The sequence below is a fragment of the Andrena cerasifolii genome, chromosome 12 (genome assembly GCF_050908995.1).
Source record: "Andrena cerasifolii isolate SP2316 chromosome 12, iyAndCera1_principal, whole genome shotgun sequence".
In the NCBI taxonomy this organism is placed as follows: domain Eukaryota; kingdom Metazoa; phylum Arthropoda; class Insecta; order Hymenoptera; family Andrenidae; genus Andrena; species Andrena cerasifolii.
This window is the reverse complement of record NC_135129.1, coordinates 7,189,216-7,207,260: the sequence shown is the minus strand read 5'-3', so window position 1 is coordinate 7,207,260 and position 18,045 is coordinate 7,189,216. Positions and strand designations below refer to the sequence as shown.

The window sequence follows — 18,045 nt, the reverse complement described above, 5'->3', positions numbered from 1 at the left end:
AATCGTAGACTCGCTCGGAAAATAAAAATGGAACGAAAGTGGTACTCGATATAATCGATTTCACTGAGCGTCTGCAATCGAAATTAGCGACGGAAGAACGAACGCGGCCGATGCGGTCGACTAATAACGAGTACCGGATCCGCGGACGAATCTCGCGTGGCTGAGAATTCGTAGGGCTACATACCTGCACGAAAGCGATGTTCGTTGCTGGTTTTCAAGGTTATGAAAAACGCCGCTATAATCTCTATAGCGTTCTACTTTCCTCCTACAACATTATCTGATTGTAAAAGAAACTTATCACGCTCTCGAGCACACTTATCACTAATATCTATCGCTAGTCCCCGCGAATTGGTAAAAAAAAGTCTCATCAAAACACTCCAACCGTCTAATGTACACTGATCGCCATATGCAATCGTTTTCCCTCGAGGCCCGCGTCAAATCAATCGCTAAACAACACGACACCACGAGCCCAGTAAAAACGCACTTTTACAAAGCCATTTATTTGTAATATTTATCACAACGAATTTGTAATAGTTTTATAGTAGAAATTAAATTATCTTAACCCGCGAGGTTTGATAATAAATAGAGGATGGAATCGATTCTATTTGAGGATGAATGATATAATGATTTATATCAAAGTACCAACATTTTTTTTGCAGGAAACGATCTTGATACTTGAGATAAATGGACAATTGTTGGATGGTTCGATTTAGACGCGAAATGTGGCAGATTTAATTGATGATTTCGTTGTATCTGGGTGGAGGATATTATTGATTGGATATATAGATAGAATGTCTCAAGATAAAATAGGTAAATACTAGTTAAAGAGGGGATGTAAGTTAATAGGCAATAGAGTGAACTGAAATTTGCTTACAGTTGGTAGCGATATCCTGTTAGAATTCTTAGAAGTAGCATTCAATCATGTGCTGTTCTTCAGAAACCTATATCCCAAAGAGATCTTTGTTAAGAAAAAGATATACAGTACAACGGTATATGTTTCTGAACATCCAGAGCTGAATGAATACATAAAGAATGTTCTGAATGCTATCAGAGAGCTGGTGAAGGAGGATGAAAACAGCGTGAAGGCGGTGAATCTTGTTTTCTATAACAGAACCAAGCAGCCAATTGAGAAATTCGTTTTCGAACTTGTCAAGTTACAGGCGAATGCCGCGGAGTACGCGCACTTCTCAACGACTCGTTAACGACGTAATAATCTTCCTCGTTTAATTTTACAATTATTCTAGGAAAGATCCTTATTACTTGAAGACGGAAGAAGCGCTCAGAACGATCTGCTTGAAACTATCCATGTGCGGCGCGTACTTGAAACCATTGCCGGAAGACTCGTCCTTCTCTATCGAAATCCAAACGTACGAAACTGCACATGTCGCCGTGAGCGAAAATCCTCGTTGCGAAGATTTTCCCTGGATCATTGATGAAGGGAACCTTGAAATGAGAGACAACAACTTACTTCCATTGAAAACAGTCCGAACTGATTGCCTGAATTTGCAAATGTATGTGCTCGAGAGCGAAACAAACAAAACTACAGACTAATTGTAACTACTGTAGACTATGCCTCTACTTTTTTTTAAATAAAGAATAATTAATCCTTTCGAGTAGTTTATCTATCATTTATCTCTGTCATAAATAACTTAACACTTGATATGTGTGTCCTTATGCACGCGGCTACGATCAGCAGACTTACACAACTTAATAATCAGTTGATTTCATAGAAATTTTCGTTTTCTTTTATCGTTAAATATATAAACCTTCGTTATTCTTAAGCTTGTCACAGTTCCTTCTAATAGTACCATTGAAACTTCCAAAATTTCGTTAATATCCAAGTAGAATTTAGATTACAAAGATAATTCAGTATGTAACGTATTAAACACAAACTAATGACCAATAACATTTTAGGGCGTAGTCAGTAATCCATGTTTTGAGAGGCAAGCCCAAAAGTATCGAAATGAATTAGATAAAGTATTTACAAACACGAGAATTCCTTAATTTCTGTAGTAGCTCAATAATTCACTGGTTAAGAGGTTATGTTTACGAACAAGCAGCTCTTTTATTTCTTTATTTATTTATAATCGGAGGGCCTGAACCTCTTCTAGAGCCTTTACAAAACATTATGCAACAATTTCCAACAACAGAATTCTTTTTCTATTGCCGTAAAAAGGCTTTTGAAAGTTTGTTTAGTTTATAGACACACAAATGCTAGCGGCGAAACTATATAGAAACCAAAATTTGTCGATACATCGTAGAATAAATGTTCAGCTTTCTCAACGAATTCTTTAATTTGTAGAAATAATTTGTGCACTTTTGCCGTTAGATCTCAGAGCACAGACCTTTGACTACATCACCACATAATCTTTATAGTCGCTTTATTCATAATTAATTACTTACTAACGATTCTTGAACACGATCACGCATACATGCCGTTGTCTTCAGTACTATTTACATTAACTACGTACTCAGATCTTTTAATAAATTATGCATCTTCTACAGAGAATATATACACATTTGCAATTACAATTAAAGGTATAAACCCTTAGCTACCTTCCTGTATGACATTTATAACGATCGTCATTATAATTGATTACTTATAAACAATTCTTCATCGTGGTCAGACGAACGCACATAGTTGCTGTTGAATATCCACACTAACGATGAAATATGGATTATCCGCGAAGAATTTGTGCATTTCGATACCTAAAACTGAAAATATGGCCCCTTGCCTGTATTCTGCAAAAATTTTCATAAATGTTTCGCTCTATTTATATCATGTAATTAATAATCTAAAAAAGTGTGTTTTATCAACTGAAGAAACCCGCCCGTTCTGTCTATCTCTGTCCTTTTCCAAACAGCATCCTCTCTCACTCTAATCGCCACTTCCTCGCATTATGCGCTCCTACTATCCGGAGCACGAAAGCATCAGGTTCGCATAATCAAAGTTAGTGGCACAATTGTATCTCTATCTTTGTCGCACGTCATCTCTCTCTCTCTCTCTCTCTCGCTCGCGCAGCTAGACCGTGCCACCTCCTCGCGTGATGCGCTCCTGCTACCAAGAGCGCATAACCAAAGTTAGTGGCACGGAACTAGCGCTGTCCTCGTCGCCCGTGCTACTTTCTCCCTCGCGTAGCTCGGTCATGCAACCTCCACTACTATCATGTAATCCTATTAGTTTAGAAGATTTTCAGCTCCTGGTTCGCGCACACTTGACACGCGTTGCACGGCGTTTGAATGAGATAGGCAAACTACCGCATCGATAAGTTTAATAACTGCTTACATTTACACTAAATATGCGTGACAAGCATTGCCGATTATTATTAAGGGTCTACATTTTCGAATACGATTCCGAAAGAATATAAATTGGGGATGAAAATTCTATTAATTAATGAGTGATTAGAATACGAATGTGTTAGCGACGAGACAGAGTATCGGGGTTTCGAAGAATTTTTAAAACTAATGAGTTAGAAGCGATATGTGTGCAAATGTTATTGGGGACAGCTGTGAGAGAATAGTAGATTGTGATGGAGTTGTAAATGTACATGATAGAATCCATAATTCATTGAAATCTGCGAGGGTGTACTGATGGTTTGGCATTTTTTCTAATTGCGTGGAATAATTGACAATAACTGATTAATTGTCAGTGAAATGATCGCAAGTGTCGTGTAGGAAAGTAGGCCAAGGTCTAATCAATACAAGTGTGTATGAATTACTCGTAGGGGAAGATATTCGTAATTTCCTGGCACTGTCGTTAAATTGTATGTTGAATTTTAAAATGGCGGGCTATCTCTATCTTTGTCGCACACACTACGTCTCTCTCTCTCTCTCTGGGTGGCAGGCGTCTACCTCCTCTATCATTCTGTACTCCTGTTAACTTCTCAGAATTTTCTGATTCAAACGAGCGAGATATTAGTTATTTAATTTACCGACCGCGTTCAGGGCTAAGCCGGTAACTCAATGGCGGAACTCGTATTTGGGAATGCAGTCACGTGAGATACGTTGTTCGTTCTTATATGAGCAGATTTGGGGCTGGGTGAGGTCTCATTCGAAAGAGGAAGATTCAATGCAGCCCGCTCTGCTCATCGTTTGAGTCACAAAACTCTTTTAGTGACCTACAAATACTTGAAATCTGCGAGTGTCTTTTGTCGATTTTTTTTCTACTTTGGACACTCATATTATTAGATATCAACACAATCTCGTTGAACCACGATCAGAGCGGGCTGCACTGAACCTTCCTCTTTCGAATGAGACCTCACTCAGCCCAAAATTTGCTCATATAAGGACGAAAAACGTATTTCCCCAAACCCATGTTTCGGGCCAGATTGTGTCGGTATACCCGTGTCTACCCCCTTAAGCGTTTAAAAAGATTTTTTTAGCACTAAATTAACAATTACGTTGCTCAATATGATTATAGAATGAACTATAATGAATTTTATAAAAAGATCGAGGCTTTTTGATTCAGAAAGAAGAAATAAATCAATTTTCATACTTTACCCAACTGTCTGCTCCAGTGAATAAACAAACTATCGTACTTAGATCCTAATTAATGGATTAATCACTTTTTAAGAATAATTTATGCACTTTTAGAGTTGCATTCGGAAGTATAGATCTTTAGGAATCATCGGCAAAACTTTTCACATTTATTTTATGTAAAAGTTTATTATTATTAATTATTCTGGTCATACGTTGTTCTCCCAAATAACAGCAAGTTAAAGGCGGCGGTAGAATGAGTTCTTTAAATAAAGAAGAAATGGTTTGTAGAAAGAAAACGAGATAGTTTCGACTTGAAATAATGGTATATTCTATAATACACGTTAAAATTATTAATTTTGTATTCCATTGCACTTTATACAGAATTCAGGGTGGCAAATAGTATACTTGTTTTAAGAAAGAAATATTTGTTAAATTAGATATCTATTCAATTCCGCTAGAATTTACACTGTTCTGTAACTCTGTTTAAAAATAAATCGACTATCACAAAGAATATGAAATAATCGTTTTACCACTACTGTATACTCGTTGGTAATCTTTTTAAAAGCACGAGAGCATTCTCATCACACATATCTAATCGTTACACAAATTAATATTCCGTCACATTATTGTCTGCTTTTTAATGAAAATAGAAAAGAACGTATAAATCGGCTACAAAAACACTATATTACACGTATTTTTTTTTGCAAAATACACGTATATTAAGAACTTATCACTAAATATTTAATACAGATCTGAAGAATAGATTGCAAGACAAATTTACAAAATTCCTTCAAGTTAAATGCTCTGACAACTGACATCTTAAACTACAGCGACATTAATACTTGCTTCCTGAACAGTAATGCAAGCACATTACTGTAATTACACTTTTCCTTCGTTCCAATTAATAGCCATACAGAATTGAAAGAACGATCTCGAACGATACACCAATGAACACACTTACTTATCCGTACTGTGCAATCTAAAGTAATATATCACTCGGTACGCTAAATACAGACTCTCAAATCAATTTCAAACATACAATACAGTAAGATGAACATGCGAAATTAATAGAGTAATTCTTACTTTCGTTACAGTGAGTTTACATATCTAAAGAAACATTATTTGAAAACGTTCTTCCCACATCTTTTTAGGTCCATGCTCCGCACGCCGTTAAATCTAAATACAAATTATACTCGAACACCGAAGGTAACGTTTTGAAATAATCTTTCTAATGCAGATATGTCCAGAATATTTTGCCCTCTGCTTATATGATTTGTTTTCATCGCATATAAATATAATTCAGTGGAAAATGGAAATGAAAGCTGTGCAACACGTTTTAAAGTGTATTGTTTAGATCAAGACGTGGCCTTTTCCTACGGACCGCTGTACCATCATCTTCGGAGTCACCATTGGAAGATAAAAAATCTCGTTTCCTCTCGGCGTTCTGAAACATTATTATTAAACGATACATTTTGAAATGTGTAGCAACTCGTAGAAGACACCTTATGCAAACATACAATTTCTACCTTTTTATCCCATTGGTGGTGAAGGTACCTTAATAATATGGTTGTTTTCTCTGTAACTATAACTGAAAACAATGCTGTTCATAACAAACTGTTCTAGCCTTTCTCCTCTGAACATACCGCGAACTCAGAACTCACCTTGTTCCGAAGGATGATCTTTCGTAGGGAGGTAAACCGATGGCTTTTTCACGCAAGTTCTATTTCCACTGTCCGTATGAAAGTTCGCAAAATTGTTTTCATTGTGAGAAGGCAAACCCTTTAAAAATTCAGCAACGGACTGCAAACATAAAATAAGTTACGTCGCAGAACTGGAAATCGTAAGGACACTTTTACGAGAGCATCGATGTCAATGCACATTAACGTAAACTGTGTTAAAATAAAGAATGAACTAGGTTAATGAAAATATCTAAGAATTAAACATTACTGTTTTGTTGCTCATTGTGTCTATTTTAAAAACTACGATTTCCAGTTATTCCTTCGGTCTTCTGAAAAGCGCCGCATCAAAAGATTGTTGAAAGCGAAATGTTCCGAGCATATGAGACAATAATTATTGGCTTCCATTAGATTTCAACACAAAATGTAAATAACCTACAAAGCTGTGTCGCAATGAATGGGACTGTAACAGCATACGAATCGAAAATCAGACTTACCATTTTGAAACGAACAAATGTCCACTTAATTGATCCACGGAATACTTATGCAGCTTAGAAAAATATTTAGAACGCTGTAATTGATAGAAAATTAGCTACCGTCATTTCTCTTAAACAACCGCAGAATCCAAAATGTCTACATCCTATTCCTCTTGCTGGTTCATGGCATACTGAGGTGCCGAAAATTCTTCCACGGAATCAAACAGAAACTTCAAGAAACCTACACACGTATACCCTATTTCTGAATGTTTCTGGCTGCTTCTTATTCCTTCTTCTCCTTGCGAGAAACGAAAACGGGTTGTTCTTTCACCTCTTTCGCTGCCTGACTGCGAACGACCACCATACGAATGTTCTCTCAAACGGAAAAAGAATAGTCGTGTCGACGTAATTGGTAGAAAGTCTAGCACTACTGTTGCATGTTTTGCTACTAGTTTTTTTGTTTCTTTTTTTTACCGATGAAAGCCTTCGAGGAAATGAAACCTGAATCATACGAGCGATGCCGTGTTTGACGTTTCTCCGTGTAAACACAACCTAGAATTGATTTGTATCGAATGGAAGGAGCAAGCGGATTGGAGTAAACTTTGGCTTGTACCTGCAAGTTGATATAATGTATAAGAAGAAGTGGCAGAATCTGAGGAAAGTTGACGACAATTTTGAGCTCGAGCCAGAAGTAATTAATAGAACACAGTGCTCCTTGAGAGTTAATTTCACTCATTTGGCATTCGATTGCTACGAGGAGCACCTCGCTGCAACCGATACGGCAGGATATTTGTATTACGTGGACCTGTCTAACAATTCTCCGTCTTACCAGAAACTAGGGAATGTCGGACAAGCGACTTTTGTAGCTTTCAATCCTATAAACAAATTCGAGATACTGGTGGGTCTGACTACGGCTGACATAAAGATACTAAGGGTGAACGTGAACGTCGCCCAATTTTGCTTGCTGATTGCTCACAAAATACCGCCCGTACATGTTTCCTTCTATAAGAAGTACTGTTTAACTTGTTCGCGTAAGGAAGTTATAATATGGTGCCTGCGCTCTTGCAGCAAGGCTCAACAATTGAGAGTGAACACGAAGAATGTAGTGGTAAAGAAAGCGAGCTTCTCGAACTTAGGGCATATCGTTGTATTATATTACAATGATACTTTACAAGCGTGGAACTTTAATCACTTGGAGAATGATGTGAAAATCGATGTAAAGACATTCGGCGTAAGAAACATGAAGGACTTTGTTTTTACCCAAAATGGAAGAGCAATGATCATGTCTAGCGCTCAGAATAAGATCGTTATTCTGAATACGTCTAAATGGAATTTAATAAAGACGTTGCATTTACCAGACACCTTTATCGGGATAAAGCAACTGTCGCTTGTGCCATCACCTTTGGACGGCGGAGCAAATAATATATTAGCGTGCATCTCGTCCAACTTCAGTCTTTATTTCTTTGATATAAGTCAGTCTTGTATTATCAACACTCTGCAGCTTATCAAACCCATAAGAAAGATCGCAGTTTCTCCAAGCGGCAGGTATATAGCGCAGATAGAGAAAGAAGGGCAGTTGAAGCTAATAATTGCTGAGAAGCTGCTTTCAGAGAAGGGTGAAACCTCGCAGAAGTTGAAAGAAACGTGCAGGCCAGTCGCGCACGGGATATGCGACCACTTGCAATGCGTTAGACAGAACATGGAGCAGGAATTGCGATTGGAAAGAGTAATCCCCATCCTAAAAGAGTTTGGAGAATATCCCGAAGAATATCGTGTGTTAATATGGTCGACTATCCTAAAGTTGCCAGGCAATAGAAGCGCGTACAGTACTTTGGCTCATAAAGCTGCAAACTGTAATTTCACTTCAGAGCTGCTAAGAAACTATCCGCTGGCAAGTAGGAGTAAGAAAACAGCACTGACGACAATAATAAATTGTTTAATACAGTGGTGTCCCTTATTAGCTCAATGCTCTTTTTTACCAAACTTGATATTTCCATTTCTCGTGGTGTTTCAGGTAATAAACTTACCGATCCTTTTAACGACACAGAAAACAGTATGTTAGGAAAGGTGAAATTCTGGTCTTCCTTATATAACTATTTGTTTATGTTGCAGAAGGATCTCCTGCTTGGCTTCGAACTCATTTTAAGTATACTACTAAATTACTGCCAAAAATGGTTCGAGTATCACCCTTTACCGCCCCTGAATGTGTTAGGTATAATAGAAAACATTCTTCTGCAAGCAGATCCACCTTTGTTGAACATTTTCTGTGAAAGAGGAATAACGTCTAGCGAATACGCATGGCCGCTTTTGAAAACCGCAATGAGCGAAGTTCTGTCAGGCCCCGACTGGTTAATCTTATGGGACCATCTAATATCCTTCAGCAAACCTTCGTTTCTGTTAATGACTGTTGTCGCGTACAGCATCTGTTCCCGTGAGATTATAATTTCCTCGTTGCACACGCCAGAAAATGTTAAACGATATTTTACTACTCAGGGGCATGTCAGAGCAAAGGAGTTAATCAAAGTTGCTCAACAACTTGATAAAGACACACCGTTGAGAGTACACCCTAGTCGTTATCTCAGGTAAACTGAGATAATCAAATTAATTAACGTGACTTTTTATCTCTTCTATAAAAATGATCTTTTTTCCTCACAGAAACGAATTAATTACGTTGCCCTCTAAAGGGCCATACACGCCGTTTATGTTACAAGATTTTCCAAAATATTTGACCGACGATATCTCTATTTCTGACTTGGAAAAACTAAAAGAAAAAGAACGAATTATGCGCGAACATAATCTTAAAGCTGTGGAGCTCGCGGAAGCGAAGAGACTGAAGCACGAAGTGAACGCTTTTATGAATCAAATTCATCAAACAAGACTGAATGGTACGAGTTTGTACAGTGAATTAAGAAACTGCGCCAGCAGATGAATTACGAGAAATTTTTAAACTTCGATTTTTTTACTTTTCAGACGTACAAAAATGTATCAACGAACAGTTGTCTGATATGGACTGGAGGCTGGGAACAGCGCCAGCACATCAACCACAAACGGAGGAGATGTGCGACCGTATTTGTGAACGATTCCATATTGTTCCACGATTGGATCTAGATGTTCCGCGTGACGAGAATATCGTAGGTCCCGAGGATGACAAAGCCAAACAGTACGAACAATTGCAGCGCGATGTAGACAAATTAGAATACGAAGTGTACAGTCTCTTGAATTCCTTAAGATCTCAAGAATCAAGAGTAGAATCTACTTGATACATTTTAACAGAGACTTTCTTGTATGTTTATGTGTAACGTAAGAAACATTACCGCGTACTAATAGTGTCTAAAGTGGAATCAAAAGGCACTAATAGATAAATATTGTTTATCTGTATAAATTTATTATAAAATTTGTATAGAATATTTACAGTTTGTAAATACTATAAAATATCTTTGTATGTGAAATGATGAGATGATATATACATATTATGCATATATATATATACACATATACTACATAAAAATATTGATCTCTTTATTTAAATGCTTCGCTGTAAGAATATCGATATTATGGAGAGTGGATTGCCTAAGCTGTTACATTTAGATTTGTGCTCTTCGTATTTCTCTAATGTTCGTGACTAATCATACTGAATAAATGAATGCACAGGTGCACCGAGTTTCTCCCTTCCCTTCAGTTCATTTAACTCGATTATTACTAAGCATTCAACTACTTCAGCTCCAGCTGATTTTACTAATTGTACTGCAGCAGCCATAGAACCTATAGTTGAACGATTAAAGGAAACCTTGCTAACCCTGTTACTTTTACAGAATTAAACAAGTCTGTTTAATTAATTTTGCCTTACCTCCTGTTGCTAACAAATCATCTATAATAAGCACTCGAGCACCTTTATTCACGTTCTCTGTCTGTATTTCAAATGTAGCCTGTACGAAAGAAATTGTTAAAGAATATTCATTATGATATTAAGAACAGCATGGTACAAATGTGCATGGCGCTTTATATTCATATACCTCTCCATATTCAAGAGTGTAGCTATATTCCAAAACCTCTCCTGGAAGTTTCCCTTTCTTTCTAATCGGTAAGAAAGGCTTCCCCAATTCCAGACAAATCATTGGTCCGAAGAGGAAGCCCCTCGAGTCCAGGCCTACAACCAAATCAACTTCGAGGAATAAGATATGTTCCACTATCAAGTCTTTCATTGCTCGCAATGCCGTCATGTTACGAAATACGCCAAATATATCTCTGAAAAGAAGCAATTCCTGAAAATGTAATAACTTCTCCTAGAATCCATGCAATACCTGAAATGATCTTGGAAACGTCTCGAGGTTGATCGACTGAGATAATTGATTCAACGAAAGTTTAATGCAATACCCACCGAAATATGACGCCTGGCTTAGGGAAGTCGGGGTAACTTGTAATTGCATTCCGCAACAATTGAATTTTCTCGTTTTTGTTCATTCTTGCTGGCTAAGGTCGTTGAACAATGACAACGATTCTATGTGCTACACCGCTGTTTCTCGCAAAGGAAACGTAATAAATTAATTTTAACAGTATATCCTTTTAGATTAAAGATGTTAAGAAATATATATGTGTACAAACCGTCACAACGAAGGAGCGTTTGAAAATGGGAAAAAGTTGTAAGGACAGTTTTGATTCCGAAAGTCACGTGTATTATGCGTTCAAAACAAGACAAAAATCGACACGCCCGTCATCTTGCGTCGCAATTTATAATTAGGTAATCAGCTCAGGGTCATCTGATTAGGATACACTATGAACAGATAATTTATGAGGTTGCTGTTAGTAAAGTGGGAAAGTTAGACGTGGTAAATATGAAATTACAGACGGGGTGTAGAATGTACATACCTGACATCCAATGCATTTTTCTGTGACGGGTTTTGGAGGTCCCGGTACAGAAGAGATATAGAACAGATTTTTTCACTTGATGGACTTCTGCGTCTCACGTTCTGAAATTATCTGAAATACCAATTTCCAGAAACATTACTGCTTTTCGAGCACCTTCTACGTTTTCCGAGCATTGGGTGTGGGAAACATATTGCGTCTCTATCACTCACAATGGTAGAACCTCGTCTGCGAGGCTGTAATTAGTGTAATTTGTAATGTCACCACTGCTTACTGCACTGCAACATTCTGCAATACCGATCTGAGCTATGCTCGGAATAGGGTCTGAAAATCTTCTAAACTAATAGGAATACATGATACTAAAAGAGGTGGCACAGCCGAGCTGTGCGAAAGAGAGAGAGAGAGAGAGCACGCCAGTGCGTGCGACAAGGAGGAAGATAGATGGCGTGCCACCAACTCTAGTTATATGTGCTCCTGCTCCTGTACCAGGGATACATATAACAAGAGTTAGTTGCGCGTCATCTATCTCTGTCCTTGTTGCACGCACTAGCGTGCTCTCTCTCTCTCTCTCTTTCGCACAGCTCGACCGTGCCACCTCTTTTAGTATCATGTACTCCTATTAGTTTAGAAGATTTTCAGACCCTGTTCCGACCATATTGCTTACTGCACTGCAACATTCTGCAATACCGATCTGAGCTATGTTTGCTATGTTTGGAATTGGGTCTGAAAATCTTCTAAACTAATAGGAAACATGATACTAGAGGAGGTGGCACGGCCGAGCTGTGCGAAAGAGAGAGAGAGAGAGAGCACGCCAGTGCGTGCGACAAGGAGGAAGATAGATGGCGTGCCACCAACTCTAGTTATATGTGCTCCTGCTCCTGTACCAGGGATACATATAACAAGAGTTAGTCGCGCGCCATCTATCTCTGTCCTTGTTGCACGCACTAGCGTGCTCTCTCTCTCTCTCTCTTTCGCACAGCTCGACCGTGCCACCTCTTTTAGTATCATGTACTCCTATTACTTTAGAAGATTTTCAGACCCTATTCCGACCATATTGTCGGTACTACAGGATGTTGCAACGCAGTACGAAACTTGGCGCGCGAAAAATTCTTGATAATAATTATAATTGTAGAATAAGTTGCCGTAGTCAGTTTACGATATTCCAACGTGAAATAATAAATATACAAATAAATTTACATACCTTGTCAATATGTTTAACGAAGAGACGCAGAATTTTGGAGCGCCTCTTATTTGCAACTTTAAGACGATGCCTTTGAAGCTGAAATTTAGTATACCTCTTTCCACTTCATGTTCTCCTGATATATTGGCCAAAATCTGGCGAAAATTTTCAGAATGCACAAAATTGGGCTTTGTAACAGGAGAAAAAATAATGTCCAACTCACCGAGTCCCTGTTTAAGCAACTAATTAATGATGATTAGTGGTAGTTAACTTAGAAATGATGCGTGTTGTTTTGAAGTATCAGTAACTATTTAGGTATGTAGGATTGAATACGATAAAGGACTCAATTATTTTTTACATCGTATAAGGTATATTATTTATTATATCTTATTTACATTCAACATCGTCTTGACAACACCATAGGAAAAATGTTTTTAGACACATTCCAAAATTTGTCGACATTAACTCTCTTATTGCATCTGTTGCGCTTTGTCGCTTTGTTTCGTTTTTTTTTTTTATTTTATACAATGAATCGAGGACACACGGTGGCGATTCGCTGAACCAATTCTGTGAAAACTCAGTTCGACGAGAGTATACATAAATTATGATTGCGTGTACGTGATACAAGTATGGTGAGCTATTTATAATATTATACGGGACGGTACCTGTGTGATTTTTATTATCTCGCGAATTTCATATACGTTTTGTTTTCCGTTTTCTTATCGTTCTCTCTTTCAACATTTTGTTTGCTTTTCGTTTTCAAAGCAGGTACTTTGACAAAGTTCGCAGTAAACAGAGACACTGGTAAAAAAAAGAGGTAATCACAATAAAAAAAAAAGGAAAAAAATAGAAGAGAATTAAACGACGCGCGAGCGCACATAGATCGCTTTAAAAGGCGAAAAGAAGAAACGCTTAACTAAATCGATAATATAGCTGCTTAGAGGCTTGACGATCGATATCTATGATGCTGTGCTCCGTTTTTCCTTCCATTTCGTTTCTTTTTACACACCGACAGAGTTTTACGGAAACTCCGAAATAAGGAAATAATATGCGTATATCTTTCTCTCTTTCGTACTTTCGTTCTTTCTATCTGTCTTTCTATCTCTTTCTTTCTCTCGTCCCCTTTCGCACGATTCTAGCAAAGGTAAATAGATAACCTACGACAATTAGAACGTTCCTTTTTAATTTAGTCAGATCTCTAAACAATAAATAAGGCTTTCTTCGCTTTTTAATAAATAGTTGTAGTACAGAAGTGTTAATCGAGTAAAAAGTATTTAAGTATAAAGGGAGTGGCTTTAGGCTCTAGGGGTGTCTACTCAACGACTTATTTATCGTCCGTTTCACACCCATCGATGCATTTCTTCGATAGAAAGAATAGCGAATTACTTTAAAAAGAATCCGTATCTAATAATAAAAAGGATATGAAGAAAAGAGGAAAACGACATACTACTATTTAGTACGGGGACGAAGAAGGGGGTGAAGCGGGAGGAAGAGCGATAGAAGTCTGGTCGCGTGGATCGAGGAGAATTTTGATTTACGTTACATAATCTTTCGTTTTCGAAAACCAAAAAGCTCACCGCGCATATATCGCGTCAAACGATGGGAAATGGAGAGAAGGTGAGGGAGAGGCAGAAATAGGCAACGTAAATACGAACTATGGACATGTAGTACGATGAAAAGCTTTGAAAGTGTAGGCGGGTGCCAATAGAAATGTAGATGATGACGACGACGACGATGATGGTGATGATGATGATGAGGATGAGGATGAGGATGAGGACGAGGACGAGGATGAGGATGGTGATGAGGATGTTGTTGATGATGATGATGATGATGATGCTAAAGAAGAAGATGATGATGACGAGGATGAATAAAACTGAGGAGATTAGTCGTGGGGAGGGAAAAGAAGAGGGAGAGAGCCCCCGGCGTATGAAACGCGATAGACTCAAGTGAAAAATCGAAAAGGTCTCTCTAATAAGATATCCTTTACGCTCTAACTAATTATCATCTGCTCGTTTCGTGCCTACGATCGTGTAATATCGATAGAGATCTATGAAATCTAAATATTAATCGGCTGAAACTATCGACATTCTCAAAACATCAGGTCGCACTCGCAGGTTCGTCGCTAGACACAAATAGTTACAGCTGAAAGAGTTCTTAAAACCTTTTCTCTTCTTTCCGGTTCCGCGTGACTTCGTCACCCTCGCACGCTTTTACCATACCCTCTCGCGTTAACCTTTTTTTTTCCTTCTTTAATACGAACATTTAGGAAGATAGCGCTATCGATAATTAATATCTTCTGAAATTTGTTAACATTCTCTATATAAAAATCTGCATTTGCGGCGTAGTCGCTTATTGCTTCTTAAATCGTCGCCATTGTTCGGTAGCCAACCGGTTCTCTTCCACCTCTGAACCGAGACCTCGCGGCCATCCCTTCCGCTCCGCATCCGCTTCCGCTCCGAGGGCGGAACGCTGCGCGTCGAACCAACGTCCCCCAGGACCTTCCCATGCATTTTTTCGAATGCAGACGGAACAACCCTCGAGGAAGAATCTCCTAATCAAGAGGCACGGCGCGTGGATCGATCGAGTCCAAGGGAAAGCCCAACTTCCTCTTCTCGCTCCCCGACACATGTATTACATTTCATTCGCTACGCGGAACCCGCGCTTTCGCCTTCTGGACTCATTCCATCGCGGCGTCGACCTCGACAACTATATTCCTACAGTGTAATTCGTTAAATTAAGAATAAAAATTTCTCGTCACTTGGCGGACCCGCACGGAAGCGCTCGCCGCCTGTCTATGGACAAGTGTCCCCAGTCTTTAAAATCAGCGAACGCGGCTGGGACAAGATACGGACCATTCATAGCGACGAAACGAGCCCTTTTTTCTTTCCTACCTTCCCTACCTTCCCTCTGACGTTCGCTGTACGGCGTACGCGATGAAACTGCTCGAAAGGAAAACCCCACTCGCCTACTGCTTTGTCGCGCTGCGGAAACCCCCGCGAAACATCCCTGTCTCGTTTTCGCGCTCGTTCACGGGTCAAGCCTTCGCTGTGCCTCTCTTCCCTTGTCAGATACGCCATGATATGTTCACGTTACCGAGGGACTCGCTCGACGGTTTCTTCGCTACCTTTTCCACCCGATCCCGGTCGATTCCTCCCGTCAACCCCCTCCCCCCCACACACGCACACCTCCACTCTGCTCGCTCCACCCTTCGTGTCTAGGTTACGCGCGCAATATAATTTCTATTTCTCTCTCAAGTACGTACATATACAGGGGATGATTTCTCTAGCGATCCAGGCACACGAGGCCTCCCCCTTTCTCTCGTTCACGCACACTTTCTCTCGTTTCACAGCGTCATTGGCACATGTTCCTCCTCCCTCTCGTTTAATCGACAGATAGCTACACGGATCGCGCGTACAGCGTATGTATGCTCGTGTTTTCAACGGGGTAAGCGCGAAACGCAAGAATCATATGTCTTTTCTCCCCTTTGTCTCGTTTCGTCGCCGCGCTCTGGGGCCAATCTCGAGCAGATCATTTGGTCTGGCGCGCTCTCTTCCGTTCCCCCCTCTTTCTCTCTAGCGAAATCACAGGCGAAATGATAACGCGCACCTGCGTGTACGTGGTATCTGTGTGAATGTACGTGTTTGTGCATCGATTAAGCGTCACCGATATTATAACAGCTACGTAATATTCGTTGCACGCGGCGTTAGGCTTGCGAATGGAGACACGCTTGCGCCGGACTTCTCCCTTTGCCTACGTTCCTTATACTAATCTAACAGAGCCGCTTCGATTCTTCGCTGATTACGGGAGAGCGAGGGCAAGCGTGTCGGGGCGTCGATTAGCTTTTAGGCCGTCCGTTTGTTCACGCAATAATTGTCCATGGGGGCGATCCAGTCGATCGCCATCTTCGCGCGAAGGAATACCGATGGACAGGAATCGAGGAGCGTTGTGACACAACGCGAGGGGTGATTCGATCGATGGAAAGACTGTTTGTATTTTATATCGAGAAACGTTTCGTCTTTGTGTGTACGTATGGCGTGTGAGCAAAGATTCAGCGCGTTAGAGAGTCTCGACGGTGAGCAAACGGTTTCGCTCGACTTGGGTGTGGGCTAGGATTCTCCTTTCTCGTTTCCAGTGGTCGCGCACAGTTTCGTACGTGGATACGTAAATCGTTACGGCAGTGATTAATACAGTTTGGCAGTTCGGTCCTCCCTGGCCGGTGGGGGATGTTTTCATGATCTCGTGATTTCTCCTTAGGGAAGGAAAAGACGAAGTGGACGAGACTCGATTATTAGGCCGTCGTGCGGCGTATTCGCTAGCGGTTGATCCCGTCGCGAGCCTCTTCGATTCCAAGTTTCTCGACTTGATTTTCAAGGCTCGAGGAACCTCGGCCTATCTATCTACCTACCGATGGAATGTCTGCGGTGCGCGACACCTCGACTCCTCGAGGCAGTCGGACCCCGGTCGCCGAGGACCTTTGGACGGCCGTCTGGGTCGCTGCCGCTGGTCGCGGTAGTCGCGCGGAAATGGTACTTTTCTTCGAGAACGCCAATCGTCCTGACTAGGATCCCATCGTCGCCCCGCGCCAGAGCGTTTGCCGGGGGAGGGTTACGATCGACGCGAGTGCTCCCCGAACGAACGAACGAACGATCCGTGAAACCGACGGGATCGCGGGATCGATGCGCGCGAGAAGGTTCTGCGATCGGGGCGCACCGTGATTAGACGAGAAAGCCTTGCGAGGTGGCGGACATCTGGGCTCTGAGCGCCGTCACGCTGTTCATGATCTTCTTCTGGTGTCCCACCAACGTCACGCCGAGCGCCGTCAGTTCCTGGACGGTGACGCGCGCGGCCGCGTCCAGGGTGGTCACCCCGGACCTCTCGAAGTTCTCCGCGTACCGAGACATCTTGATCGAGCCCAGCCACTCGCTGACCGAGGTCAGCTGTGTCAAGTCCACCGCGTCCGGCGCCAGTGGATTCGCGCCCCTGTCGAGAATACTGCGTTAGACAACTTTCACCTGGGCCCCCCCCTGCGCGGCCTCTGGAGGGGGGAACGAAAGTTCTGGGACGGGGCGCTATGGGGGAGAATTAAAGACCTGTAAGTTCTCGTTCAAGGATCTACAGGTCGTTCGGTTCGATATCTAAGGAGGGTGGGCGAAAGAACGCAGGCGCTTCTCTGATTTCTAAGAGACTCTCCTGTACAGTGTCTAAATGCGATCATTTCGTAGAAACGAAAGAGAAGCATCGCCTTCGTTTTTACGCGTTGTTCGGGGTAGGGGGTGTAAAGAGCAGCTTCGAGTTTACTTAGAATTCTATTACTCAAGTACTTCTAGCAACAAGGGGGTCAACCCGCTTCGACGAGCGGACTAGAGCTCCA

At 40.8% G+C, this 18,045-nt stretch overlaps 6 protein-coding genes across 22 annotated transcripts in view; 2 read left to right on the top strand and 4 right to left on the bottom strand.

The window, feature by feature from the left end:
• LOC143375005 (ubiquitin carboxyl-terminal hydrolase 48) overlaps positions 1-1,400 on the bottom strand; it is a 56,264-nt gene extending 54,864 nt beyond the window's left edge. For 2 of the 5 annotated variants that reach the window (XM_076823680.1, XM_076823684.1), the window contains exon 1: positions 185-325. The gene's annotated coding sequence lies outside the window, so the exon portion shown is untranslated. Of the gene's footprint in view, positions 1-184; positions 326-874; positions 1,016-1,260 lie in introns of those variants that run through there. The other 3 variants (XM_076823683.1, XM_076823682.1, XM_076823681.1) reach the window with 3 other exon arrangements.
• Positions 668-1,616, top strand: Polz2 (DNA polymerase zeta subunit 2). Its single transcript, XM_076823687.1, has 3 exons — positions 668-810; positions 877-1,174; positions 1,245-1,616. The coding sequence occupies exons 1-3, from the start codon at positions 792-794 to the stop codon at positions 1,549-1,551; spliced, it is 624 nt and encodes a 207-aa protein (XP_076679802.1). The 5' UTR covers positions 668-791; the 3' UTR covers positions 1,552-1,616.
• Positions 1,617-4,783: 3,167 nt separating this feature from the next.
• On the bottom strand, positions 4,784-6,795 carry LOC143374980 (DET1- and DDB1-associated protein 1). 8 transcript variants are annotated; one of them, XM_076823608.1, is made up of 6 exons: positions 6,653-6,795; positions 6,427-6,484; positions 6,141-6,279; positions 5,997-6,067; positions 5,842-5,923; positions 4,784-5,205 (listed from the first exon to the last, which is right to left on the bottom strand). In XM_076823608.1, exons 2-6 carry the CDS (start codon positions 6,439-6,441, stop codon positions 5,165-5,167), a joined length of 348 nt encoding a protein of 115 aa, XP_076679723.1. In that variant the 5' UTR covers positions 6,442-6,484; positions 6,653-6,795; the 3' UTR covers positions 4,784-5,164. The 8 variants fall into 8 exon arrangements, with proteins under 8 accessions (XP_076679723.1, XP_076679719.1, XP_076679724.1 ...); XM_076823604.1 differs by having other exon boundaries at positions 6,427-6,598; positions 6,653-6,793; XM_076823609.1 differs by having other exon boundaries at positions 6,006-6,067; positions 6,427-6,598; positions 6,653-6,793.
• Positions 6,796-7,259: 464 nt separating this feature from the next.
• Positions 7,260-10,284, top strand: LOC143374977 (TBC1 domain family member 31). The gene is made up of 4 exons (XM_076823599.1): positions 7,260-8,645; positions 8,744-9,213; positions 9,287-9,516; positions 9,602-10,284. The coding sequence occupies exons 1-4, from the start codon at positions 7,260-7,262 to the stop codon at positions 9,889-9,891; spliced, it is 2,376 nt and encodes a 791-aa protein (XP_076679714.1). The 3' UTR covers positions 9,892-10,284.
• On the bottom strand, positions 9,995-11,653 carry Aprt (adenine phosphoribosyltransferase). Of its 4 annotated transcripts, none has more exons than XM_076823602.1 (6): positions 11,498-11,653; positions 11,234-11,402; positions 11,010-11,136; positions 10,645-10,876; positions 10,479-10,557; positions 9,995-10,393 (listed from the first exon to the last, which is right to left on the bottom strand). In XM_076823602.1, exons 3-6 carry the CDS (start codon positions 11,090-11,092, stop codon positions 10,254-10,256), a joined length of 534 nt encoding a protein of 177 aa, XP_076679717.1. In that variant the 5' UTR covers positions 11,093-11,136; positions 11,234-11,402; positions 11,498-11,653; the 3' UTR covers positions 9,995-10,253. The 4 variants fall into 4 exon arrangements, with proteins under 4 accessions (XP_076679717.1, XP_076679716.1, XP_076679715.1 ...); XM_076823601.1 differs by having other exon boundaries at positions 11,010-11,150; positions 11,230-11,402; positions 11,498-11,652; XM_076823600.1 differs by having other exon boundaries at positions 11,010-11,144; positions 11,498-11,651.
• A 1,368-nt stretch (positions 11,654-13,021) lies between these two features.
• Eph (Eph receptor tyrosine kinase) overlaps positions 13,022-18,045 on the bottom strand; it is a 96,813-nt gene continuing 91,789 nt past the window's right edge. For all 3 annotated transcript variants that reach the window (XM_076824317.1, XM_076824318.1, XM_076824319.1), the window contains one exon: positions 13,022-17,654. In XM_076824317.1, coding sequence (XP_076680432.1) covers positions 17,390-17,654 — 265 coding nt within the window. In that variant the 3' untranslated portion in view covers positions 13,022-17,389. The remainder of the gene's footprint in view (positions 17,655-18,045) is intronic.

Excerpts from the sequence above, each read along its gene's own strand:
- Polz2 (XM_076823687.1), top strand. Across the intron at positions 1,175-1,244 it reads TTACAGGCGAATGCCGCGGA|GAAAGATCCTTATTACTTGA; the intron begins GTACGCGCACTT and ends CAATTATTCTAG.
- LOC143374980 (XM_076823608.1), bottom strand. Across the intron at positions 6,068-6,140 it reads AGATCATCCTTCGGAACAAG|TTATAGTTACAGAGAAAACA; the intron begins GTGAGTTCTGAG and ends CATTGTTTTCAG. Across the intron at positions 5,206-5,841 it reads GGTCCGTAGGAAAAGGCCAC|TTCTTAATATACGTGTATTT; the intron begins GTCTTGATCTAA and ends TTTAGTGATAAG.
- LOC143374977 (XM_076823599.1), top strand. The coding sequence starts at position 7,260 with ATGTATAAGAAGAAGTGGCAGAATCTGAGGAAAGTTGACGACAATTTT. Across the intron at positions 8,646-8,743 it reads CATTTCTCGTGGTGTTTCAG|AAGGATCTCCTGCTTGGCTT; the intron begins GTAATAAACTTA and ends TTTATGTTGCAG. Across the intron at positions 9,214-9,286 it reads CACCCTAGTCGTTATCTCAG|AAACGAATTAATTACGTTGC; the intron begins GTAAACTGAGAT and ends TTTTCCTCACAG.
- Aprt (XM_076823602.1), bottom strand. The coding sequence starts at position 11,092 with ATGAACAAAAACGAGAAAATTCAATTGTTGCGGAATGCAATTACAAGT. Across the intron at positions 10,558-10,644 it reads ACACTCTTGAATATGGAGAG|GCTACATTTGAAATACAGAC; the intron begins GTATATGAATAT and ends TCTTTCGTACAG. Across the intron at positions 10,394-10,478 it reads TGATTTGTTAGCAACAGGAG|GTTCTATGGCTGCTGCAGTA; the intron begins GTAAGGCAAAAT and ends GTTCAACTATAG.